This window comes from Perca flavescens, chromosome 15, assembly GCF_004354835.1.
Source record: "Perca flavescens isolate YP-PL-M2 chromosome 15, PFLA_1.0, whole genome shotgun sequence".
In the NCBI taxonomy this organism is placed as follows: Eukaryota; Metazoa; Chordata; class Actinopteri; order Perciformes; family Percidae; genus Perca; species Perca flavescens.
The window spans coordinates 20,948,939-20,976,383 of NC_041345.1; the positions used below are offsets into that span (position 1 = coordinate 20,948,939).

Genomic DNA, 27,445 nt, shown 5'->3' on the forward strand with positions numbered 1-27,445 from the left:
CAAAAGCGGCGCTCCGTTTTCCGACGTTTAGGTTTCTCACATCACTAAAAATAATCCCAATTGAATGATAACGTCTGATTGCATGTGTTAATTAGGCCTACATCATTTACAGCATGATTGGCACCTCCTGCTAGATGTGATAGCGGCGTGAGGCTATAGCCTATCCTGCACAGCCCTACATGCATTAAATGCATGTGTTTCCCCTATTTAGGTCATTTATTATGTTAAGACGGCAATTCATTTCCCGTCCTGACAACCTGAGGATAATAAGCCTCCTGAATCACCCAGAGTATTTCTACAAATGGGGTTCCGGAGCCGTAGAAAGGAACCTATTTCCGCACGTAATTACAATTCATGATGACACCCTTTTTTTTTCTCACATGAATGTATGAAACAGCGCCGCATCTTTCTGCTACCTACAGGCCTGATAATTGTTCTGGGTTTCCGTGACGGCTGCTGAGGGAAAGGTACCATTCACGACTCATTTCCGTGCATCATCCGCATTCATTTTCACCATTATGACTATGGACGCTCGGGTACATATAGAGCCGAGACATGCACTGATGGATGAATTAGCCAATACGTTGAGTATCGCGATGCCAGTCAGTGGAAGAGAGAGAATGCTGCTGTAATAGCAATGGTTATTCTTTCTTTTCTTTGAGGTCTGGAGAAACGCCTGAGAAAGGTGTGTGTGTGTGTGTGTGTGTGTGTGTGTGTGTGTGTGTGTGGATGGATCATATGTGTGATGTTATGAGACAACCTGGTCGGAAATATAAAAGCTTTATCATATTTATATCATCATCTTGTTGTGTCCCTCCATTATTTTGTTCTATCAGATTTAACTCACATTTGCCTAAAAATATCCTCTCCCTTTTTTTCTTCTTCTCTTTGCAGGTTCATCTCTCATCTCAGTGAAGCCTGGGCCTGGGGGGGGGGGGTCAGAGGTCATCCACCAAACCTGCACTTCTCCCTCTTACCCCTGCACCCCCACCCCACCCTTCCACCAGACCCTCAGCACCTGTCGCCCTACACTGTATCCCCCCCCAAAAAAACACACTTTTCTCTCACGTACACATTCACAGAGCTGCCCTGTTGGTCTCACGGCCCTGCACTTGCCTCTTGCCTGCCACCCAATTGGCTTGCGAGGAAATTCCCCCTGACCAACGACGCAGCTGTTCGCCGTTTCATGACGAGTCAGTGGTTCCTCAGACGCTGCGCTCAAGTGTCCTAGACAGCCTCTCAGATAACGCCTCTCACACCCAGGCCTCAAGATGATGTGCGAGGTGATGCCCACCATCTCGGAGGACGGGCGCAGCGGCGGCGGAGGCGGCTCGTCTTCCCCGGCGGGGGTCGGAGGAGGGGCGAGCGGAGGGATCGGAAGCATCGGCGGCTACGGCAGCAGGGATTCCCGCGGCAGTGGTGGCGGCAGCGATGAGGGGGGCAGCACTGGCAACCTGGAGTCGCTGATGGTGAACATGCTGACGGAGAGGGAGAGGCTGCTGGAGAGCCTGAGGGAGACCCAGGACAGTCTGGGGACAGCACACCTCCGCCTCAGAGATCTGGGCCACGAGAAGGAGTCACTCCAGAGACAGCTGTCCATCGCCCTGCCACAGGTACGATGACTCAGGGGGTCAGGAGGTGGAGCTGCTCACACACCTCCAACAATCTCACCAGTTTGGATATCACACAATGCTGTTTCAGTACTGTACTGTACGACACATCTCTCAGCTCTACTGCTTATAATCCAGCCTTATTATCATTGTACTATATACCTAAATTTGGAACGGGTCATATTTTAGTGTTGCCTTGTCCGATGAAGGAAGGTTTAATCAAAAAGGTATCTGTGCAACTGGCTTGAAATGGTATTGCATGTAAGGCTGTAGACGTAGTCGTTCAGTATACGTGCATTCAGTTTTTACTCTGCATGTTTGACTTAAAGAAACACTTCACCCCCAAAATTAAGACTCAGTCAGAGTAAAATGTCTTTTAGATTTGGTGTCCAAATGCAGTGCATGGTGGATTGAGTACAAGTGCAATATTTCCCTCGTTATCTCCGTTTGTTACTCACAGTGCTGACAGACGCACCATGCACATCCTACAGTAGCATGCTGGGATACGTTGCGCTGCACGCATGACTGAAGCATTATCATTGAGGAAAAGAGTGGAGATGATTCGGTGAATATTGGATACCTGGACACGTTTTTTTTTATTTGTATATTTACAAAACATGCATTGTTTTGTTAAGAAGCTGTTTTTAGAAAGTTAGAGCCAGAAATAAACTATTAGCTGTTAGCTTTAGGTATATGTATGCTGACTTCAGTGGAGTGTTGACTGACACGTGGGTGTGTAGTTAGGGTGAACTGCACCTTTAAAATCAGGTACTAAATTAAATTGGGGATGTGCATACAGTCTCAGGCTGGGTGTCGTGTTCAAATCTAATGAAGTTAGGCATGTTATTATGAAAAGGGGAAAACGTCTCAAATATTTTACCTTTTAGGTACCAACTAAGAAAATGGTGTACATTCACATAATATAATATGTAATATATATATATATATATATATATATATATATATATATATATATATGCTTTATAGCACTTCATTTGCACAGCAGCAACAAAGGTACATGTTTCAGCACTTAGACAGAACATAAGTGTTACTGCATAGTGGTAGTGAGTGAGACATGTTTGTTGACAGCCTTGTTCGATATTAGAAAATCAGCCGACAAGTCCACACAAATCATCTAAAAAACAAAAACAAATGTAGCAATCATATTTACAGTATATGTATGGTAGTTCCAAATGATGCTATTTTTGTTGTTTTGTGCAAGTTATTTTAAATGAACATCTAAATGCCGTAAAAGAAAACACGAATACAAAAAGAACTTGAACTTGAAGATTCATCGTTGTGAGCAGCAGAGTTGGAAGAGTACTAAAATAAGGATAAGGATAAGGATAAGATATGTCATTTAGGAAATGCAGTCACAATTTGAGAAACAAGCTAAAAAAATCTTCAAAATCAAACCGGGGCTGCCTAAAACCTGATGATGATTGCACAATGTTGCATTTGCCCCTGTAGTGCAGGAGCCATTCATTATATTCTCCCACATCCCAGTGCCCGAGAGCTAATCATTTTGTAATTCCGCTCAACATACAAGAGCTCCATCTCTATTTTCAGGCAAGAGTCATTGTAGGATGCCTTGGGCGGCGTTGATGCCTCCCTCACTGTTAGTGCACTATTTCTCTATGTCGCAGCGCCTGAAAGATCAAAATGAAATAACGGATGTAGCGGCGCTGCACATTCTAACAGTGACTGGACATTAAAGGGCCATATTACCTCACTGAGAGGAGATCAATATGGTGCACACATCTACAGAAACACACACACACACAGACACACAGACACAGACACACAGCCAAAGGAACACATGGAGGGCTATGAAACATTCTACAGTAGATGAGTTCACAGAGTTCGCCTGTGTGTGTTAGATGTTGCCAAGAGAGAAAAATAGGAGAGAGGATGGAGAGAGTGACAGCATGGCACACACACACACAGACACACACACACACAAAGAAAAAAACCTGCTGATATGAAACACACAGAGACTAACAAATCATCCATTTGCATATTGCTGCATGCTAATGAGGTGGCTTCTAGAGTCTGTTTTAGATGTGGTGTATCATGACAGGGGGAGGTTGAAATGGATGAAGGGGGCGGGGGGGGTGGCAGAGATGGGAGAGAGTAGAAAAGAGGTGAATGCCAGAGCAGAATGATTTGCATCGACCAAAATGACGGCGCCCGAAAGAGACAGAGGAATCCAGAAAGTGTCTGGTACCTGCGGTCCATTTCTTGCACTCCATCTTTTACATGAAATAATCACAGAAATATGATATCCTTTGGGCCCAGAACATGCCATCTGCACACAGCATTTCTTCCTTGGTCCTCCCTACTTCCATCTTTTTAAATAAGCTTCTTCCTTTCACGTCTTCTTTTCCCCTCATCCTCCCAGTGAGCACATGAGCCTAAAACCTTGTTACAGACTGTACTGTGTGTGCTATACTTTTTAAACACATTTTGGCTGGGAGAGGGTGTGAGGTAAGGCACTTGTTTGCTGCCGTGTGGGTGAACCGATCATTGTTAACGCCGAGCAAAGATAACAGCAGCATGCATCGGTGCCCTTTAATGTCTCGTTTGCGTTATTTCTTTTTTTGTTTTTTTTAAAAACACATGATTCGCCGCACAAACACGTGGTCGAGGACAGTGTCGTGTGTGCATCATCACGTCGCCATCACACATGAGCAGAGTGGACAATCAGTGCACGGGCGAGTGCTCATGCTACAGTATGTGTGCATAATGTGTTCAGTGGAGGGTAGGCCTGTAACAATTATTACATAATCGTCTAATTGTCAATATTTTTACATAATCACGGTTTCTTTGTTTAACTGCAATTCATTGCTAACATTAGCTAAGGTCCTAAGGGCTAAGCCTGTTGATGGTAATAAAGAGGCGTAGTTTACTTCATAGGCTGTGTACTTGTGTTATTATATTATCTGGGTCACATAACCAAGTGATATAACCAAAAGCGTATTCTGGAATTCATTCATAAATTTAATTTGTTTAAAAAGGTAATACATAAATTGTCTATTGTAAATTGCAATTATTTCTGAGACAATTAATTGTACAGCTACATTTGGAATTGTCACAGCTCTAGTGGAGGGTTGTGATGACAGAAACTAAGACATCTTTGCTGAAAGTTCTGCGGAAAGTGCTTCATGATGTCGCTCATCCTCTCTGTTTATTTGTTGCCATAGATACTGTTTAGTTTCTAGATATTTCATCATAACTATCATGTAGCTAACCTCCCATTATACATAATCGGATTAAATTACACAAAATCACAACAGTTCAACTGGACACTGCTGTCAATTGGAAATATTAGACATTATACTTGCCTGGCCTCATTCCAGCTTCTCTCATGCTTGTTTAACCTCCAGGCGTTTGTTTTAATGACAGGCATATGCACAGCCAGTCCTGGTTATTGAGCAATTAAACCAATTTCAGGTGCAACACGTGCAATAAAGCTGGTTGTTATATTTTACATCGAGGCCTGGTTTAAGACTCCCGGTGGCCATAAACTGTGAGCGCTGTGGTAGATATGGCAAAGATTATACTGTATGTGCTGTGTGGAGCGGTTTCCTCTTTCAGTCATAGCTGCCCGTCTGTGCATGTTACATTCTGTGAGGTTGAATGTGTGAGTTTGCTAATGAAATCAAGATTTGTCAAATTGTTCACTGTAGTTAAGTGTGCCGTGTGGGTTAACGGAAAATATTGGCAGTACACGTTAACCGTTTGCAGTTTTTTTCCTTTGTTCATATGTTCAATAGTGTATGGTTCTTTGGGATAACTGGCCAGAGTCAGAAGAGGTAACCTCATGCTGAGATGGTACCATAGAGTTTGGGAAAAACAATGTGTTGACTGATTTTCATTTGTTGGTTTCAGACCCTCTGACTCAACATTTATCACTCATACGAGGCAGAAACCTGGAAAACTTCACTCCGTAGTAGGGCTGAACCATTAGGCTAATTCTTTTCAAATCGAGATTTAAGAAAAAGCGATTCGTTTAGATCCTGAAGATTGCGATTAATCGAATGTGCAATATTTAGTTGAATATTTGATGTAACATTTGGTTGAGCATAATAATGATGAGAATAATGTAACATATCACAGATTGTTTACAGAAATGTCCATATTTTATTTTTTTATTTCTTTATTTAACATGATATTAGAAGGTGCCATATGTAAATGATGCTATTAAACTGAGGCAGATCAGACATTTCAGTTTACAGGAAAGTACTGATATTTTTTTATTGGAATTAGTGTTTTATTATTATAACTTTAGCTTTTGTATGAATGCTCTGTGTGTTACTGTTCAATGTTCTATGGTTATTAAAAGAAAAACACTTACTGCTGGTTTTATCTGTTACACAGTAAATACTGAACTTCAGCTAAACATTTTTTTTTTTAAATCGCACATTGAATCCTAATATTTGGCAGAAAAATCGATAATTAGATTTTTTCCCCCTAAATCGTTAAGCCCTACTCCCTAGCCACAGCAGGTTTGGGGAATGTGAGAAAGTACAGCGCTTCATTCTAAAATAGTCTCGCTTTGCCAGACCTTTCTCCACCGCGGTGCTGCGGGGGAGGGTCTGGCGAGTCCACACAGAAATCCGGGATGGGAGAAAAATGTGCAATGTTTTATTGGCATATCTTTTAACCAATCACAATTGTCTTGGGCGGTGCTAAGTAGCCTCGGGAAGGAACTTGTTTTGGTGAAACGTTCAAAGGTTGTTTTAGTCGTGCGAGAGAAAACTCAGATTGGACAGATAGTCTAGCTAGCTGTCTGGATTGCAGAGATCTGAGGAGCAGTTAACCATAGTCCTCAGAAATCCACCGGAGTTTAAAATGCCAACACAAAGGGAGCCCAAGGCAACGGATATCCGGGCTAAATGAGTGAAATCCGGAGGACTTTCCCTCGGCAACAGAGCAATCCCGGAAGTGGAACGTCAAGGATATAGACTATTCTAAAAGATTGTGTTGATACAGTTTGATGAATGTGTGTGTGTGTGTGTGTGTGATCCTGACCTCATGCAGCATCATGGAGTCAATAACAGCTCCCTCTTGTGACCCTGCAGGAGTTTGCAGTGCTGACCAAAGAGCTGAACCTCTGCCGGGAACAGCTGCTGGAGAGAGAGGAGGAGATAGCCGAGCTGAAGGCGGAGAGGAACAACACACGAGTCAGTACACTTATGTCTGTTTAACATTATCTTCTTTATTTATTTGGTTAATTAAACTTCTGGTCTCATTCTTTTGGCATGAGTTTGTATCTGTTCTGAAAGAATTCCCAGCGAAATGTGAACTCTAATCATCTGAGACCGTTTATAACCGATAAGAGGTGCACCGTGGGGAGGCTTTATTGTATGTGAACCACATGTGTTTCCAGCTGCTGCTGGAACATCTGGAGTGCCTGGTGTCCCGTCACGAGCGCAGCCTAAGGATGACCGTGGTGAAGAGGCAGGCCCAGTCCCCAGCCGGGGTCTCTAGCGAGGTGGAGGTCCTAAAAGCCCTCAAGTCCCTGTTTGAGCACCACAAAGCTCTGGATGAGAAGGTCAGGGAAAGGCTCCGGGTGGCTTTGGAGCGTGTGGCGTCCCTGGAGGAAGAGCTGCAGTCATCCTCTCAAGAGGTGGGTCCACGTTTCTGTGCTTGTTTCTCACAGGTGTCTGTTAATGAGTGACGGAGACTCTCCTGACCTTTCCTCTTCCACATTGTTTCAGGTTCTGTCTTTAAGGGAACAAATAAAGCGACGGCAGCAGGGACTAGACAACGGTAAAGAGGTAATGGGATGCATTTCTTATGCAATTTCAGAAATGTAGATGCCTCATAAAGAACTTTGACATCCATGATTGACCTGTAGTGCTATCAGAGTGACAGTAGAAACCCAGAAAGGTGAACTTCTCAACCACCTAACATGAGAAAAGAGTCAGTGTAAAGTAACATCAAGAGGTCTGTGAGGCTGTAGACATAGCGGTGCTTTGAGATGAATGCTAACCATCAGCACGCTAACATGCTAACAGACAGATTAGAACCAGGATGGCCTTACTCCGAGTATTTCCCTGTATCTGTCTCACATGGGTTTCACCGCTGCCACGCCTCTTTAGCAGACTAGCGGCAGGTCCTGTATTGATTCCAATAGAGACGTGAACGTGAACACCGATTAGGACTGATTCTTTCGCTCCATAGTCAACAAAGTAAATATGAGACCCATATTTCACAAGCTATAATCCAAACGAGTAAATTGTGTTTTTGTTACCTATTACTTTATTTTAACTCGACTCAACTTTATTTATATAGCACCTTTCATATAAAACATCAACCAAAAGTGCTTCACAGAGCAACATTGAAATACACCGAAATAAAAAAAAAACTAAAAATTACAACAATAAGAAAATAAAATGTTAAAACTGAATACATAAAACCAACAGAATAAAATAAAATAAACCCCATGGATAATGCAAAAACTAACGATTAAAACTTCAGATTAAAACACAGATTAAAAAGATAGGTATTTAATTTACTTTTAAATATACTGAGAGAGCTTGCCATTCTAATATCTGATTGCTGAGAAGTTCAGTCCTTCCGGTTGGTCCAGGGCTGAGGGGGAATGCAATATTTGTTAAAGAGAAAATATGTATCAAACTATTCTGAATTAAGTACTGTGTTGCTGCAGAGACGTCCCAGCCTTCAAATCGTATCCTACAGATTAAATCCTCGCTAAAAACACATTATAATCATATGAATTTTAATATTTTTGTGAATGTGAATAATGATACCAAAATGAACATTCCCTCTGTTATCGGGAACTATATCGCAATCGCAAAATCACTCAATTAGCCCCTACCATTAATTTAAGGAAATCTTTTCTCTTCATTCAGAAGCTTCCCAACGGGCCTTCCTCCATCCTGGATGACGCAGACATCGACAGGCAGCGAGAGGGCGAGATAGAGCGACAGAGGTCCGAGCTGGGACAGCTGAAAGAGAGACTGGCCCTCATGTGCAGACAGGTACTCGATTCGGAGGCAGTCTTATGGTCTAGCGCTTACTCCAAAACAAACAAAATATCACAAGCCACATGATGCTAACAAACAGAAAATGACGTGTGCTCGCTCAGCCTTGTATCCCCACACTCTGGCTTCCCGTCAGGTCGGGGAGATCGAGGAGCAGCTGACGTCCGCCAGGAGGGAGCTGGCCCGATCGGAGGTGGCCAACCAGAAACTACAGAGGGATGTGAAAGAGGTGAGACTCGCCGAGCTGTCGACAGACAATAAACCGCCACTATGTGTGTCTGTCACAGTGGCACAAAGAGTCTATTTTGCTCATCCTCACAGAGATATTTAACAGTTTTCTATGGTAACAAAGCCATTTGCCTACTTGGCAGCTGTTACTGTACGCACCAGAGCCTCTACCCTGTAGCCATGGTGACAGTGCCATCGGTAATCAGTCAGTGTAGCTGTTTGAAAGGTGTGTGTGTGTGTGTGTGTGTGTGTGCGTGTGTGCGTGTGTGCGTGTGTGTGCGTGTGTGCGTGTGTGTGCGGGGGGGGCGTTTTCAAACGAGAACTAGTCGAGACAGTTTACTCAGCAAACCTTCTTCCCTTTATGTCTTCCCCCGGTCTAACTGCTTCTCCTCACTCGCTGTTCTTTTATCTTCCCCTACTCTCCCCCCTCTGTCTCTCTTTGACTTGTGCAACTGCATAAGCGGGTGCTTCTGAAAGCTGTCAACAACAACCAGTCATTATCATTCTTCAGCTAATAGCTGTTGGAGCCCAGTGAATTCCCTTTGATCAACACCTACTTGTAAACTTGACATTAGCCTGATCCCGCTTTCTCTGTCTGGTACCTCTTCGCTTTCTATTTCTACATCAGAATCTTTACATACAGTAAAAAAAAATGTCTTCACTTTAATTCTTCCAGGCACTCTGTCAAAGGGAAGACATGGAAGAGAGAATCACCACGTTAGAACGCAGGTTTGTGTTTCTGTCTGTTCGTGAACTCTCATTACCTTCTTCCCCAAGCGTTCCCTCACTGCTCCGTCTGTCTTCCGCTTTTGTTCCGTTATGCAGGTACCTGAGTGCCCAGAGGGAGGCGACGTCTCTCCACGACACAAAAGATAAACTGGAGAACGAGTTGGCCAGTAAAGACTCACTCTACAGACAGGTGGGGGAAAGTCCATGTTTCTGCTGTTGACTCGCAGCTTGGCCATGTTTCACATTGGCACACAGAGCGTGCCATTAATGTATTTTCTTTTTCTCCCCCGGTGGCTTTAATGACGTCTGCTGCCCTCAGCAACCTCGCGCTCCGAGTTTCACCTCCATTCCCTCTCATCCTTGTTTTCTTACAGAGCGAGGAGAAGAACCGGCAGCTCCAGGAGCGTCTGGATGATGCCAAACAGAAGCTGCAGCAAACTCTGCAGAGGGCTGAGACACTGCCTGAGATCGAGGCCCAGCTTGCACAGAGAGTGGCAGCGCTCAACAAGGTGTGTGCATGTGCGTGTGTGTGTGTGTGTGTGAATGCATGCATAAGTGAATCGGAACACGAGATGTCAAATGACTGATGAATACCAAATGTTTTCATCAAGCGGTGCCAGTAGTTCATAATCAAGTGATCTGAAGATGAAAGCCAGCTCATGACACACAGTCAGCTCAGCTATTTGATCCTTGGGCACTCAACACGTCAAGAACTGCATGCCGCATAAATTCTTCATGACTGACTGATTTAATTGCTTGTATGTTAACCTCCAGCATTCCTGTAAACACAATACTCACTCAATGCCAAAAAAAAAAAAAACACAATTCACTCTCCTCCAGGTAGCCAAACCCATTAAATGGCTACAATTACTTATTGCATGTTCAGGCAAGATGGCTTCTGCAGAAGGATAAGATGAATGGCCCTATAAGACACAAGCGTTTTTTGTTACGCTGTGATCTGTACAGGCATGTAACTAATTGGTAGACTCGGTCAACAAGCTGTTTCCTTTGTGTTAATTTGTATTAGGCTCTAACCCCGCTTCCTTCCTCTCCAATCACTCAGGCGGAGGAGCGTCATGGTAACTTTGAGGAGCGACTGCGACAGATGGAGGCTCAACTGGAGGAGAAGAACCAGGAGCTACAGAGGGTGAGTCATGCTTGCTTTTCCATCTCTCTTTCTCCTCCTCTGTTTTCATCCTCCCCCTCTTTCATGCCGTTCCTTTTGTCAGCCCTTACAAAGGCACACTAATTTTCTAAATCATCTATTTGACCGTGCACATTCAGATAGAAATCTTTGCCTCTCGCTCTCAGTCAAGCAGAATGCTTGTTCTTAACTCTCTTCTGTCCCCCTCCCCCTCCTCCTCAAACTCGATTTTTTTCCTTCTCGTTTGCTCTCACCCGTCTCGCTCTCTCCCCCTCAGGCGAGGCAGAGGGAGAGGATGAACGATGAACACAACAAGCGTCTCTCCGACACGGTGGACAAGCTGCTCTCTGAGTCCAACGAGCGGCTGCAGCTCCACCTGAAGGAGAGGATGGCCGCCCTGGAAGAAAAGGTGACCTGCTCAGACTCCAAACCATAATTCACAGCCTCTCTTCATTTTGATCTAAACCTCCTAAATCTGCAACAGAAAATGTCTCAATCCCCCCCCACCCATAAAGGTGCATCTCTTTATCCCAAAATGAACTCTTGGGGTCAGGTATGTTCACCTGGTAGCACCTCCCTGCCCTCCAGGAAGTGAATTCCAAAAGTGTCTCAAAGCAGCTGTGAATCCTACATACAGAACAGTGGTGGAAAGTAACTTTACTTACTTTAAGTACAACACTTAAGTACAGGTTCGAGGTACTTTCACTAGACTTGAGTATTTCCATTTCAGACTACTTTATACTTCTACTCCACTATATTTCATAGGGAAGTGTGTTGTACTTTACTGCACTGCATTAGTCTGACAGCTACAGTGTAGTTGCTTTAAATACAAAACATATAATCACATTATACAATCTAATGCATTAATACAGATTAACCATCCGTTATGTCAAATTTAGAATAAGCTCCACCTTGACCAACTGTAAAAATGCTATTTACACATTAATGCCATTATAATAATAATAATACTATTATATAGTAGATAATAGCATAACACTCATATGGGTCATTGTTCTGCATTTTACTTTTAGTACATTTTGTCAATAATACATACTTTCACTTTGAATGCAGGACTTTTACTTAAGTAAAGGGTCTGAGTGATGGGTAAAAATCTGGCCCAAAACTCATCGCTGGTTCCATTTTTTTCTTTACCTACTTCCTATAGTGCATTATCAGCACTTTATTAACAACTTCCACCTATTTTCCTTCTCTTGTATTTACCGGAAGCATTTTCTGAGCAGTCAGCATCCCAAAAGGAGCATAGTTACTGTAAATCACAGAGATTAGTGTCTATTTGCAGCAGGAAAACCTACTTTTGAAGGCGCAGGGACATAACATATGGGTGAAACTAGGCTTAAACCACTCGGTTCCGTTTGAACAGTCTGGGTTAAAAACCGAAAACTGCCTGGGTTATTAAACATTGCTGTGCTGTGTGTAGGTAGCTGATGTCCTCTTACAGAATTTCTGGGTGTTTCCCAGTTCTCCTGTGTATAATCCCACTGTAAGACCAGTTCACTAAACCTGCTGTCCAGTTTCTCATTCAGAATATGCTGTTGTTATTTTACAGTAATAAACTTCTCATTCTTCCACCTCCAGAATGCCCTGTCTGAGGAACTATCCAACATGAAGAAACTCCAGGACGATCTCTTGGCAAACAAGGTGCCTTTGCCTCTCAGCTTCACTCTTGGTTAAAGCTAAAGATGTTCATTTTGCCTTCCCCATACCGATTCCGATACCTGAACTTGCGTATCGGCAGATGCCGCGTACCCATCAGATACCAGTGTGGAAAAAAAAAATACATATATTTTATTATGTTTTAACAGCAGTATACTACTATCAATGTATGGATGTGATATTATTGCTATTTTTGTTGTTAAACTCTTTGTGAAACATGAACAAACACAAACAATGAACGCCACAGAACTTTGTTTTAAAATCCAGTTTGACAGTCAGTCATAACGGAAACAAAGAACATGAATAAACTACTTTAAAGTAGATTTTCTTCTGGGCAAAATTTTGTGGTATGGGATCGGTACATAAACTCAAGTACTTTGCGACACCTGCATTTTAGGCATTATCGGAGGCTTTTCCGTTGCTGGTATCGGTATCAGAACATCTCTAGTTAAAGCTAGTAGTCATATGTGGTTTTTTTTCCCCACCAACTCTGTCTGTTTCCCACCCTCAGGACCAGCTGATAGCGGAGCTGGAGCGGATTCAGCTGGAGTTAGATCAGCTGAGAGCGAGGCCCGGGGGCTCTTATTCCAGGTTTGTTGCTGTTTAACACAGAAATAGTGAAACTCTAAACATGATGTAGAGTCTCCAGCGTTGTCTGGCTGTAAAGACGCTAGTGTTGTGCCGTGTCTCTTATCTTGTCAGACATTGTAGATAAATCACTCCACGTTGGAGGCGTTTAACACTGTCAGCACTCACAGGGCTAAAAACAGTGTTGATATGTACACACACTCATTGACTGGGTGCCCACACACACATACATGATCCAACACTTCTAATTAGCACATTGTCATCTGCACGTCTCAACACTTGTAGCCTTTTGTAAACCTGTTCATGGGAATGTGATGTCCTTTTACACATTATATGAAGTAAAAGCACCAGTTTTCTTCATATATTCTTTTAGTTTTGTTATGGCCAGCTGTGTTACGTTTGTGTTTTTCCGTGTTCCGCCACAATCTTATCCACCCTGCAGAGATAATTACCATTTCCTCTTACCTTGCATCATCTTCTTTTTCCCTCCGTCTCTCCAGTCGCTCTCTGCCAGGTAGCGCTCTGGAGTTGAGGTATTCCCACGGGAGCGGTTCGCTCCCAGGAGGCTCGACCACTCACCTAGATCCCTTCGGTAACGCCTCGGCCGGGGGCGTGGTCAGGCGAAGTCACCGGGCACGTTGGAGCTCCGCCAGAGAGGACTCTACCAAGGTGAGAATCCAACAAACCCAGATTCATTCTCATCCATTTGCATCTTGTTGCACTTGTTTCCTCTTAGAAGCATCTCAGTTACTTTTCTGTTGAACAATAAAACATGGTAAAATATGCAACATTATCTAATTACGGAAGTGTAGTGCTGCCACGCCTGAAAAAGAGAAACGTATCAGTATAACATTATGTGAAAAGTTTATGGAAGTAACAAGATGTTTTCACATTTTAACAAGATGTTTTCCCATTTTCACAAGATGTTTTCACGTTTTAACAAGATATTTTCACGTTTTAACAAAATGTTTTCACGTTTTAACCAGATGCTTTCACATTTTAACTAGATATTTTCCCGTTTTAACAAGATATTTTCACGTTATAACAAGCTATTTTCACGTTATAACAAGATATTTTCACATTATAACAAGCTATTTTCACGTTATAACAAGATATTTTCACGTTATAACAAGCTTTTTTCACGTTATAACAAGATATTTTCACGTTATAACAAGCTATTTTCACGTTATAACAAGCTATTTTCACGTTATAACAAACTATTTTCATGTTATAACAAGATATTTTCCCGTTTTAACAAGATATTTTCACGTTTTAACAAGCTATTTTCACGTTATAACAAGATATTTTCACGTTATAACAAGCTATTTTCACGTTATAACAAGCTATTTTCACGTTATAACAAGATATTTTCACGTTATAACAAGCTATTTTCACGTTATAACAAGATATTTTCACGTTATAACAAGCTATTTTCACGTTATAACAAGCTATTTTCACGTTATAACAAGCTATTTTCATGTTACATTATAACAAGATATTTTCACGTTATAACAAGATGTTTTCATGTTTTAACAAGATATTTTCACGATATTTTCATGTTTTAACAACATTCAAACTTATCAAGTACAATATACTATTAATCATGTGAAAAGTCTCACGTTCTAACAATAAATTATTACATTATTCATGTGATAATTTATTGTTATAATGTGGAAATATCTTGTTAAAACATGTAAAACATGTAAAACCCGTAATAACGAGATACTGATAGGTTTTAGTTTTTCAGGCGTGGCAGCACTACGCTTCCGTATCTAATACCTTTACATCAGGAATTGGGAAAAATGTGTTCCCTCTGAAATGTCGTAAAGCCCTAATTTTTTCATCATTCATCATTTGCAACAAAATCTGTTTTTTGTTCTTTCCACTTGAAAAGAAGATTTCTTGCATTTCTTATGTAATCAAAATGAGGTCTAGTTTTGGGATTATTTAACTGCATCTGTTACCTGCAGGTTGATATTACATTTATCCATATCTTCTATGACTTTCTTATTTCAATAAAAAAATAAAAAATAAACTAATGTACCCCGCGACCCGTCACCGGATAAGCGGACGAAGATGGATGGATGGATAAACTAATGTAACATTTTGTTTTTTCACTGAAGAACTACAGTACTACTCTCTGTGTACAGTACCCAGACTGGGAGAGCGGGGCTCTACTGGGGACTGGGTTCGACCCGGGCTTGGATGTGGGCTGCTCCGACGACGAGGACGACGGGGAGCATCGGTTTGGCTCAGAGCTGCTGTCCCCCAGCGGACAGACGGACGTGCAGACCCTGGCCATCATGCTGCAGGAACAGCTGGAGGCCATCAATAAGGAGATCAAGTACGGAAGCTGGGAGGGATGTTAGGAACACCTCGTCTGATGACACCAACACATACTACAGTCTCAAAAACAAACGTATCAACACCTCTCTGACACTGTTTGAAGAAAAACTGCAGTGGTGGAAGAAGTACTCCGATCCTTCAGGAGCATTACTGCTAAAACTAGAAGCCCTGCATTTAAATCTCTATTTAAGTAAAAGTACAAAAGTATTATCAGCAAATTTGATTTAAAGTACCAAAAGTAAATGTGCTCGTTCTCCAGTGACTGATATATACTATTATATCTGACATTAATACATTGTTAATACTGGTGCATCAATGTGTGAGCAGCATTTTTGACTTTAACTTTGGGCAGAGCAAGCTAGTTTCCAGTCTCTATGATAAACTAAGCTAAGCTAAGCTAACCGACTTCTCGCCATAGCTTCATATTTTTCGTACAGAAATCTTAGTCTCATCTATCTCTCAGCAAGAAAATGAATGCGCTTATTTTCCAACATGAGGAACAGTTTCTTTAGCTCTATCCTGATCTGTTCAGTGTTGCATGAACTACACACCAGTACAGTATTTTAACTTCATCATATCGTCCAAATGTTTCAGTCCCTCCTGTTTTACTCACCCTCCACTCTCCAACCCAGGCTGATCCAGGAGGAGAAGGAGAACACGGAGTTACGGGCCGAAGAGATCGAGAGTAGGGTCAGCGTGGCTTTGGACAGTCCGCCCATCCCTCCGTCCTCCCTGGGGAGAGACGGCACAGGACGGGGCTTCATGCCCTCGTCCATCACATCCTCCACCCTGGCCTCCCCCTCTCCCCCCAGCTCTGGACACTCCACCCCTCGCCTGCCTCACTCCCCGGCCCGCGAGAATGATAGACAGGTACGGCTTCTATTCCCGTCCCTTTTTTTTTTATATCTCGCCTCTGTATTTCACCTCTATGTTTATGCAAACAGCTCCTCCAGACAGTGAGTCGTGTAAATCATGCAGACAGGGTCAGAGGAGTGCAGTTATTCTAACTAACAGCTTGTTAGATTGGGCGAGGTTGATTCAAATAACTTGTAGGATGGTATGACGTGAGGATGGTGCCAGACACGCTTTTGGTTCCAGCATTTCTGAAACGGGCGGATGGATTACAAAAGATGGTGCAATAAACACCAAACATGCAGTCAGAGGTGATTGTGAAAGTAATAATGTTAACGTGGGAGTTTAGAACAGAATGGTTCAAGTGATGAAGCAGGAAAACAAAAAACAGCTTAGGACAGAAATTGAGCTTAAAAGAAAAATAGCTCCTGAGGTCGCTGAGCATCACTACAAGAAATATTAGTTTTTGAATATCCCTCTTTTTCCATTTTGTCCTTCAGAACAGCAAAGACGAGGACCGTTCCCTCGCTCTTCTTGACTCAACGCCTCCTTCCACTCCTCGTGCACTGCGATTGGACAGGATGACCCTCACTCATCCAGGAGCAATGCTTGACGACCCCCGGGAGTTTCGCAGGTATAGCAGCCTCACATTAAATACAAACACAACCTTCCTTTTTTTTTTTTTTCTTCTCAGTGATTTCCCTTTGTCCTTTTCCAGTCTCTCGGCAGATGGCAGCAGCTCCAACAGCAGCCAAGATTCCCTCCACAAGTCCAGTAAGAAGAAAAGCATCAAGTCTTCCATCGGTCGGCTTTTTGGGAAGAAGGAGAAAGGAAGGATGGGCCAACCTGGGCGGGATGGATCTGCTTCTCTCGGTAAACAGATGGAGGATAACACTGACTGTTTATCAGTCATCCACGCTGTCAGCATTTTCATTTAAACATGTTTGCTCTGGCTCACTGATGGCGACATTTCACTTCCAGGGACTGTTCAGGTTCCCCCCTGGAAATTCTGCTAGTTGTCCCTCATTTAAGCCGGATGTCCGGTATCTGCCACTTTCTTTGTGTTTGAATTCTAAACTCTGGTGGATTTCTGAGGAATATGGATAACTGCTCCTCAGATCTCTGCAGGGTAAATCCAGACAGCTAGCTAGACTATCTGTCCAATCTGAGTTTTCTGTTGCACGGCTAAAACTATTTTTGAACTTACACGTTCCACCAAAACTAGTTCCTTCCCGAGGCTATTTTGCAGCGGCACCATTGCTCTGTCCGGGGCTTAGCGGCGCCCATGACGATTGTGATTGGTTTAAAGAAATGCCAATAAACCAGAGCACATTTTTCTCCCATCCCGGGAATGCTGTGTGGACTAGCCAGACCTTCCTCTGCAGCGCTGTGGAGGAAGGTCTTAACAATGCAAGACTATCTCTATATTATCTTTCATTCTTGTGACCTTTGACCCCACTGTGTCTCTTCCAGCATCTACACCCTCTGAAGACATGGCCTCTGGAGACCCAATGGGGATTAACAAGACTGGGACTCTGGGTCCAGCAGATAAAGACCGCCGCAGCAAGAAGAAGTTTGTGAATTATGTCTCCTCTTTTGTTTGGTTGTCAGAATAATATTTTGATCTCTCTCTTGAATGGCACCAAATATCAAAGTCTTCCTCTTCTTACCAGGCATGAGCTACTGGAGGAAGCATGTCGCCAAGGACTTCCCTTTGCATCCTGGGACGGACCCACTGTTGTGTCTTGGTTGGAGGTACTGTGCAATCACAGAATCCTAAGGAATGGGAGATATTAACTAAAGAACACAATTTTGGATCCATCTAACATTCTTTCCTCATATTTTCGTCCTTTATTTAATCTGTCGTCTGCCTCCTTCCAGCTGTGGGTGGGAATGCCGGCCTGGTACGTCGCAGCCTGTCGCGCCAACGTGAAGAGCGGCGCCATCATGGCCAACCTGTCGGACACAGAGATCCAGAGGGAGATCGGCATCAGTAACCCGCTTCACCGCCTCAAACTGCGGCTTGCCATCCAGGAGATGGTGTCCCTCACAAGCCCCTCTGCCCCGGCCAGCACCCGCTCGGTGAGACTTGAATACATTTTACATTCTCATTCAAAGAAAAGAGAAATTATATCCACAAATGGTCCTGTGTCATAAACAAAACCCAGGCAGCTTCCCTATAGGTTCAAAGGTAAAGAAGCCTTTAATTTGAGAACGCTAAGATCTTAAACACCTTCTTATTAAGGCCGGCAGCATTCTCCATGCTAAGCACAGAGATGGCAAAAGTACTCATTTCCCTTACTCAAGTAGTAGTACAGATACTTGTGTTAAAAAATACTCTGGTAAAAGTAGAAGTACACATTTACAGTACAGGCTTGGAAATTTACATGAAGTTTAAAAGTAAAAGTAGCCTTGCAAATGACAACCATTTTTTTATGCAAAGCTTCCGGACCACACAAATGTTACTAGAGTGCAAGCTGAGAAACTTCAGTGGACATGGAAAAAAGGCTCTTTATATGCCATTGCCTACATTTTAAATGGATGTCTGCCAATAGGCCTAAAACATCTATAGCTGCTCCCTCTTAGTCGATTAGTCGACTAATCGGTCGTTTTGGTCTTAGTCAACTTAGATTTCTTTAGTCAATTAGTCATGTTTGATGCTTTTTTCATGCTGAATGACTTATTTCCAAGAAATGTACAAGCACATCTCTGGTAAACACAAGAATTAAAGTGGTGCTTTTGCATGAGTCTTTACGGAGAAACTCAGATTTACAGATCTGTCGATTAATACAATTGAATGAGTGTTAGTCGACTAAGAATTTCTTCAATCGAGCACAGCCCTAAAAACATCACATATATGATTATTGTGACAGAGACTGGGACTCCAGGTTAATAAGATTCTGACTTGATGCCAACTGTCTATCTCAAACATCTCTCTCAGATAAGGCTGAGAATGATTGGGAATGTCTTGCTGCTTGTCTGCCGAATATCTGGGATCTCTGTTTTCTTCATTTTCAATCATGTCGCCGTCCATACTACTATGTGCTAACGTTACCGCCATCAAGCCACAATGATTTGCCGCGAATGAATGCCGCTGAATCTGTTGCGTTGTCTTGTAGTGGTGTGTCAAATGCAACGTATATTCCCATCTAATTAGATTGAATTCGGTATTGATGACGCCAAAAATAATAACGGTAAATTATTTGAAACTAAAGTAATAAGCTTATTTTGTAAAATGTAAGGAGTAGAAAGTACCGATATTCATGTTAAAAATGTAAGGAGTAAAAGTAAAAAGTCGGCACAAAAATAAATAGTAGTATAGTAGTAAAAAGTAAAAATATCTGAAAAAATCTACTTGTGTTCAGTACTTCCCATCTCTGGCTGAGCATAGACTCTGTGCTGATAATACCCAAATGTTGCATTCATACAAGGTTTGTAGTTTTGAGATCAGTTAAAATGTTAATGATCCTTGGGAGATTTGCAGGAGAAACTAATAATAGGATACAGAAATAATAATAAAATGTTATTGACAGTATATGATATCAAATAGGGATGATGTCAAATGAAAAGCAGATTTTGTTAAATGGAATATAGGACATGCAACGTATCCTGCATGTGATAAATGTCAAAGATAATAAAAATATGAGTGTATTTTCCATAGGAGAAGGACAGTAAACTGCGCTGGTACTGATAAAGTTCCACCTATTTAACCTTCGAAACAAAACTTGGCAACAAAAACTACACTTTCCCAAATTTTGCGTTCTCACACAGCGACAAAGCCAAACCACATGTTGAAAAATGTCTTAAAACTGTTGCACGCACATGCGTTTGTGCTCCTGTGTTTTAATGTCTTCCTGTTCCAAGAAAGATAAAGTTGCAAATAACCAAAGACTCGATTTTGGGAATTTGGAACAAATGCCAAGTTTTGGTTTGACTTGGCTTTCAAAATCCTTTGCTTGGCTTGGTATTTATTTACACCATGAATCATATTAATGAGATGAAATGTTTAAAAAATGATCACTCACACAATTTCAACAGATTTCACTTCACGTAAACCAGTTGAACCTCTTGTTCATCCCAATCACCATGGCGACGAGAAAGCAGTCTGCTGTTGTGGTTGGCCGACGTCTCGTAATGTGGCAGCATTAATGTACAAGCGTTGAGTCAGGGCTTTAGGCAGGCGAGGCAATATGTGGTTTCATCTCACCGCTTCATCTTTCCTCTCGTTCACAGTCGACCAGTAACGTGTGGATGACCCACGCAGAGATGGAGTCCCTGAACGCAGCCACCAAGCCTCCGGTTAGTGCCCCTGCTGTCCTGTCTCTGTCTGACCCTCTTTTTTTTTTTTGGTTTTATCATTATTATTTTTGAATTATGTTAAGCGTCTTGTCCGGTCTGAATCATGTTGACGAGTCTCTCCCCTCCCTCCCCTTCCCCTTCCTCTCTCTTTGTTTCTCTTTTTGAATTTCTACCTCTTTATTATCTCTTTCTTTGTGTGGCCCAGGACATAGTGTTGAGCATCTTCTTCTCTTCCTCTGGTTGCTGTTTCAGTGTGAACTGCTTCCAACTAATTACCCGTTCACTAACACACTATTCCTTCCTTTTGTTCTCTTTTCCTGCTGCTGCTGCTGCTGCTCCCTCCTCCTCTGCTTCTCCTCCATCATCTCTCCATCCGTCCACCCTGCTCTTGACCCCTGCTCCTCTTTCCCTCGCAACCTCCACATCACTCTCTCCGGCTCTGTCTCTCTCTCTCTCTCTCTCTCTCTCTCTCTCTCTCTCTCTCTCTCTCTCTCTCTCTCTCTCTCTCTCTCTCTCTCTTCTGTCTCTCTCTCTCTGTCTTGTCTCGGCACTGCAGGAGCTCAAAGAGTTCAGCTGGGATCAGGTAAGGATCAACTGACAAGTCAGAATTAGCACAACACGATGCATATTTGTCATCATTTTCTACCTCTAGTGAAACCAACCGCAGTGAGTCATGAGCTGCTGACTTGCACTACCATCAGATATGAAGCCGAGCGTGAATCAGCGTTGATCATCTGTGGTTGTCCCCCCCAGATACTGGCCTATGGCGATATGAATCATGAGTGGGTGGGCAACGACTGGCTGCCCAGCCTGGGCCTGCCACAGTACCGTAGCTATTTCATGGAGTCCCTGGTGGATGCCCGCATGTTGGACCACCTCACCAAGAAGGAGCTGAGAGGACAGCTGAAAATGGTGGACAGCTTCCACAGGTAGAGCTCGGCTTCGGCGTGGCCACTCTCGCCTTTTTTTTTTTCCTTTTCTTTTCACAGCCATAACTCACACTCTCTCCTTTGTCACTTCTCTTGTTTTCACTCTCATTCTTTTCTGTTGACTATGTGCTTGTGTGTGGCGAGGGAAATTAGGGCTGCTCGATTATGGGGAAAAATCATAATCACAATTCTTTTGGTCAATATTGAAATCACGATTATTTATCACGAGTACTCATTGGCTTTTGGAAAGATCTTGCATGTAAGAGATTAAGAGATGTTATTAGAACATATTGAATTTAAAAAACAGTGAAACAATTAAACAAATCAAGTGAAAACACCGCTCAGGTATGTGTCTCCAGGCCCTCTTTTGACAGGGTCACAGGCGCTGGATTGTGTTAATGCTTTCTGAGTAGAGGTGAGAGGGGAAACACGCCCTCAGTTAACCTCCTTTCAACCCTCTGGCACTTTGACCTCTCCCAGGGTCAGTTTGCATTACGGCATCATGTGCCTGAAGCGTCTGAACTACGATCGCAAGGAGCTGGAGAGGAGGAGGGAGGAGAGCGTCCACCACAACAAAGGTGAGCTCTTGTTTTCTCTGCCATTATCTCATTACTCATGCTGTTATTTCTCTGACCCCGTTCACCTAACTAATTCCTCTATTCACACTGTGCTGTTGTCTTTCAAGGCTTACCTCGATGATTACTATACAAACCCTTGACCATTGATATCCAGGTTAATTATTTACACAATTATTGCTGTTGGGATTTTTACCCTGTGTAAACTGGATAATGTGTATCGGCCGCATAGGGCCGCCTATCAGAAAACACCAGTCGTAAGAATGGTTAACATTTAGTACTCGTCATTACAGACTGAAAACAACTGAAGAATAGCTTAATCTGCTGCAACAATAGCTAAATATAAAGAGTCACAAATTAACATCGTCTGACTTCTGTACTGGCAACCGCCGTAATGAAAAGAACACGAGAGAGGCACCATTTCTTGCGTAACTTATGTAATTAGCAAACGTACTCACGTAGCCGGTAACTATACACTGTAATCTGCCCTTCTTCTTCTTCTTCTTCTTCTTCTTCTTCTTCTTCTTCTTCTTCTTCTTCTTATTATTATTATTATTATTATTATTATTATTACACATTAATACTGTATCTTGCTCTGTCCCTTTATTTATTTGTATATCTGTTATTTTTATTAGTCAGTTAGTAATGTTATTTATTGAACCATGTACATACTGTACAAGTACCCTACTCACATGGACTTAAAAGACACCAACATATCAGATATGATCAAAAAAGCTCCTTTCTACAGTAGTAGTAGTAAGTCGTAAGTAGTTTGGATATTTTGAAGTGGGGTTGTATGAGGTACTCATCCATAGTCATAGTAGTGTATTACCTACAGCAGATGGCGGTTGGCACGCCCCCGCTTTGGAAATGAGGCGGGAGTGCCGGCACAGAAGCTAAGCAATGTGCTGCTGTGGACGGGGGCAGCCGCTAAAAAAAGGCCCACCTAAAAAAAAAATATATATATATATATATTAGTTTAAGTGTACGCTATATTAAGAAGATTTTCACAGCTTTACCTTGCCGGCAGACAGTCATTTCCGACGGGGAACTGAAGCTATTATATCGCTCTCTTCAAAGCCACCAGACTCCTCTGACAAAAACAGTCATTTTTACTCTCCGGTAAACTTAAACAGGGCAGTCTGACGGCAATACATTACATTACATTGCTTAGCTTCCGTGTCGGTACTCCTGCCTGCTTCTCCAAAAATGGGGGCGTGCCGTCCGCCATCTACTGTAACACACTATGGATAAGTACCTCATAAAACCCCACTTCAAAAGATCTGAACTATACCTTTAATATTGGCAAACAAAACTAACATTTCCTTTGATTTCTGCAGTCGTCCACATTGCTGGGAGATGTTTGGACCACCCCTTGGTTATTGCTCCCCCTCTCCTCATACTTGGAAGAGATTATAAACCACAGCTTTCTAGTGCAATTTGGCTGTTATTATATAACGATTACATAAATGTCAACAGCATCAGTCATTAGACAAACCCAAACCCTTTCGCTCTCCCACCTCTTCGCCTTGGGATACACATGTTGTACATTCACGTCAGTTCATATTGGCTGATTTCTTCACAGAAGAATTTTCTGAGTGAGTAAATGTGTGGGTTTTTGTGAGTGTTTCACGTTTAGCTTTATTTAACCCCCTCAGAAGACCATTAATAAGCCTGCATGTTTCATCCAGCTTCAGGAAGTGAGCAGAATATTACGAAACCTTATCTGGCTTCTAAAAACAGCAAGCGGACAGCTTGCTGTTTGCAGATGGATGCCTTCTCTCCCTCCCTTCACCTTCTCCTTCTCTCCTGCCAGATGTGATGGTGTGGTCCAATGAGCGTGTGATGTGCTGGGTGCAGACTATCGGTCTGAAGGAGTATGGCGACAACCTGCGTGAGAGCGGCGTCCACGGGGCTCTGCTGGCTTTGGACGACACCTTTGACTACACTGACCTGGCCCTGCTGCTGCAGATCCCCAATCAGAACACACAGGTAATCCACTTATGAAGAGGAAGTACAGTAGCGAGAGAAGAGTTGTTTTTAAGGGCAAATATTTTTTCCCCCTCCAAGCATGTTTTTTAGATTATATCTTTTTTTCTGGCATTTTTTCTTTTTTAATATATTTGAGAGCCGACAGGAAACATGTGTGAGTGGTGCCAAGCCGGAGGGGAATCATCAACATTGTGGTTATGTGGTATGAACCCTAACTGCTGAAAACAAGACGTCTCCAAGCTCACTGGAAATGTGAGCTGGAGGCTTTGAGTTTCCTCATCACACTCGTTTAAGTCTTAAACGAGTAAGTTGTGTACTGGATCATGATTGGCTACCAAACTAGTTCTGAGATTTAAAGTAAAGACAGAGAACTCTCCCTCTTTCAAAACACACTTCTAGTGTCAAACTCTGCACAACGATCAAACATGAGGAGGACTTTAAGTTACCGCTAAACAATATTTTCCTTGCAGAACTAAGGCTTTTTACTCCCCTTCAGGTTTTCTTTTTAGTTTAAAAAGCGTCTTTAATAGCATTCACACTTATGTGTGTAGAATACATAAGTCAAATTTCCTTTGATTCTATATCTACTATATGTGTCCATAACCTTTCAAAGTAATATGGCAGTGACCTTTGTTTGCATCTCTCTTCATCGCTTCCTTTCTCCTGTCTGCTGTCTATTATAAAGGCTTGAAATGCCTTTAAATGTCTTAAACATTTAAGACTTTAACTCTTAACAATAACAAGCCACATCTGATACTTTAGAGTCCCAACTGTTCTGGTTTGAAGCAGGCAGGATATTTCAACATGAACTAATGAATAGCAGCAGAAAATGTGTCATCTGCAGAGTCTCAAAGCTCTTGGTCTCCTCTCTCCTGCAGGCCAGACAGCTCCTGGAGCAAGAGTACAACTCCCTTATCTCCATGGGAACCGAGAGACGACCTGAAGAGGTCAGCATGCTAAATCATCTCGAAGTAACAAGTACATATTTGACTAAGTGATGGATTGTCTGAGCGGGCCATCTTTCTGTTCACACGCTCTGTCTCTGTAGCAGGACGGAGCGAAGACGTTCACCCGCTCGCCCTCCTGGAGGAAGATGTTTCGGGAGAAAGACCTTCGGGGCGTGACGTCCGACTCCGCCGAGACCCTGCCTGCTAACTTCCGTGCCTCAGCCATCTCCACGCCCTCCGTTACCCTGAGAAAGGTTCAGAGTGATGGTGAGTACCACACGTGACCTCTGACACCTCCGCTCTCATGTTCACATTTTTTTGCGGCTCCTCTGAGCCCTCGAGGCGCGTCTCCATTTAAACGATGTGTGGCAACCTGGTACTCTATATGGCAATACTCACATGAAAAGCATGACAGGAATCAGGACACAAGTTCTGTCGGAGCTGATCAGGTATCCTGCACGTAATAAAGGTGTTAACATCTTGGCTTGAAATGAGCCTTGAATAGAAACATTAGTTTTCAGCCAGCAGTGGAGGAATGTGACTAAGCACATTTACTTAAGTACTGTTCAAATTCAAGGTACTTGTACTTTACTTGAGTATTTCCATTTTAAGCAACTTACTCCACTACATCTCAGGGGTAAATATTGTACTTTTTACTCCACTCCATTTGTCTGACAGATTTAGTTCCTTTCAGATGACAGTTTGTCATCCGCTTTCTGTGAAAACCACGGATCTCCAGATGTGTTGATGTTGAATGTTTGTGATAAACTGAAGGATGAAGTGTTCCTTTTATGTGTTGAGAAAATTCTCCTATTTTTAAGCTAAAATAAAGTCTTTAAAAAAGCCTCTTGTATTAGGACTTTTACTTAAGTAAAGGATCTGAATACTTCTTCCACCACTGTCAGCCATGTTATATAAGCCGCTGCACATGCACAGACAATTGGTTTGTTTTCATGCAACCCTGCCATTAGTTTGGCAGAGGAAATGTCTCTTTCCTTTAGCAAAGGAACTGGCAATAATGAGGAACAGACACTTCAAAGTACAGAGAAGGATTATGATCCCTCATTCCACTTCTTAATAGGAATGCCTGTGGAAGGTCAGTGCTGTTTAAGGCACGGCAGTTACGATAATGACCCCATCTGTGTCTGTTTCCCCGGTCTCCAACACAGCCAGCTCTGGTGCCCGGGGTGAATCTGCCTCAGTGAGGACGTACTCCTGTTGAGGGGCTGAGGTGAGAACACTCATAAATGAAACTGTCTAGTAGTGGTGTTGGGTTTTATCTGTGTGGTGAGACAAAACTCTTCCGAGATGCCTTTCACATGTGGCCAGCACATTTCTTTGAACTTGGTTGTTTTATGTATTTGTTTGTAGAGTCGGATTGGTTTGAGCCTGGGATTTTAGGTCTTTAAGTGGTGGGTTTGGTTGGTGGGGATTTAGGCAAGAGTTGAATTAAGGCCACGGAAGCAATGACATGGGAATAATGCTGTTTCTCTCCTCAGGGCGCTGACTGGATCGGGGCTAGAGAACTCTCTCGCTCATCCACGGGGAAAGAAGCAAAGAATATAACCATTTAACTTAACAAATAAATCTATCGGTCTGACCATTCTGCAATAACAGAAGCAAAGGAATAAAGGGGAAAATGACATGAAGAATGTATGAATGCATTTTCCGATCAGACTGGGAAGATTGAGTGGGATCAGCTGTTTTCTCTCTGTGTCTCTCTCTTCCTGTCGCTCTGCCTTTGCTTTTCCTCCCTCGGTGTGGCTGTGCCGCGGGGTTAATGAAGGGGCAACACCGGTGTTGGTCGCGTGGGTTTCTCCCCCCCCTCTTCATTCCTGCCAGAGTCTGCACACAGTCAGCAGAGTCGGCAATATCAGGGCTCATTTCCCTACCTACAGAGGTAACCACTACTCGCTGCCATTTATTCTCTTACAGTTTGAAAACAACAAAACGTGTCGCCTTATAACTTCTGCTTGACAACAGGTGTTTTTAACGAGAGCCGGGGCAGAAGTTAACCTCACCGTAAAGTTTAGATTTTAAAAACAAGAGTAATGACTGGAAGGCTGTTAAATTGTAAAGTGATTGGGAATAATGGCCGGGTTATAATAAACCGGTTATAATAGACAACACCGGTGTTCTCCTTTGTGCTCATGGTGTTCAGTGTCAGCCATCGTGGCTCTATTGTCGGCTTCTATGGTCCCATCAGGGGTGTCTTTAGTGTCCCCGATTGGTCGGAGTGGTGTGGTAAAACACGTCCGAGTTCCGACCACTGTTTGGCTCCGAGCACATCAGAGGGACCCTCCTCAGGCTTTGTCTTTTGGCACCTTGAAAGCCGATAGGCTGAGTAATCTCTTTTGAAGGGACCCTATTATAGAGATCAAAGGCCCAGAGGTGGATGGGACAGGGTGGAGCGAGGCCACAGAGGCACTGTGTTCAGGATGTCCATGGCAGGAAATCCATAAAGGAAGTGTTGGTACCACTTTCTGAAATGTTTATAACTTTTAAAGCGGCACTCTGCT

General features: G+C 42.8%; 1 protein-coding gene across 3 annotated transcripts; it reads left to right on the forward strand.

Annotated features, from left to right (window-relative positions):
* Positions 1-1,058: 1,058 nt before the first annotated feature.
* ppfia3 (PTPRF interacting protein alpha 3) lies at positions 1,059-26,743 on the forward strand. Of its 3 annotated transcripts, none has more exons than XM_028600353.1 (30): positions 1,059-1,613; positions 6,695-6,796; positions 7,003-7,242; positions 7,334-7,393; positions 8,492-8,620; positions 8,760-8,852; positions 9,528-9,580; positions 9,677-9,770; positions 9,955-10,089; positions 10,644-10,727; positions 11,002-11,133; positions 12,321-12,383; positions 12,910-12,989; positions 13,487-13,655; positions 15,110-15,330; positions 15,965-16,202; positions 16,685-16,818; positions 16,903-17,057; positions 17,658-17,757; positions 17,858-17,939; positions 18,066-18,266; positions 20,418-20,483; positions 20,689-21,066; positions 21,237-21,412; positions 21,893-21,990; positions 23,804-23,979; positions 24,858-24,926; positions 25,028-25,193; positions 26,096-26,157; positions 26,426-26,743. In XM_028600353.1, exons 1-29 carry the CDS (start codon positions 1,272-1,274, stop codon positions 26,146-26,148), a joined length of 4,089 nt encoding a protein of 1,362 aa, XP_028456154.1. In that variant the 5' UTR covers positions 1,059-1,271; the 3' UTR covers positions 26,149-26,157; positions 26,426-26,743. The 3 variants fall into 3 exon arrangements, with proteins under 3 accessions (XP_028456154.1, XP_028456157.1, XP_028456155.1); XM_028600356.1 differs by having other exon boundaries at positions 21,040-21,066; XM_028600354.1 differs by having other exon boundaries at positions 15,137-15,330.
* Positions 26,744-27,445: the final 702 nt, after the last annotated feature.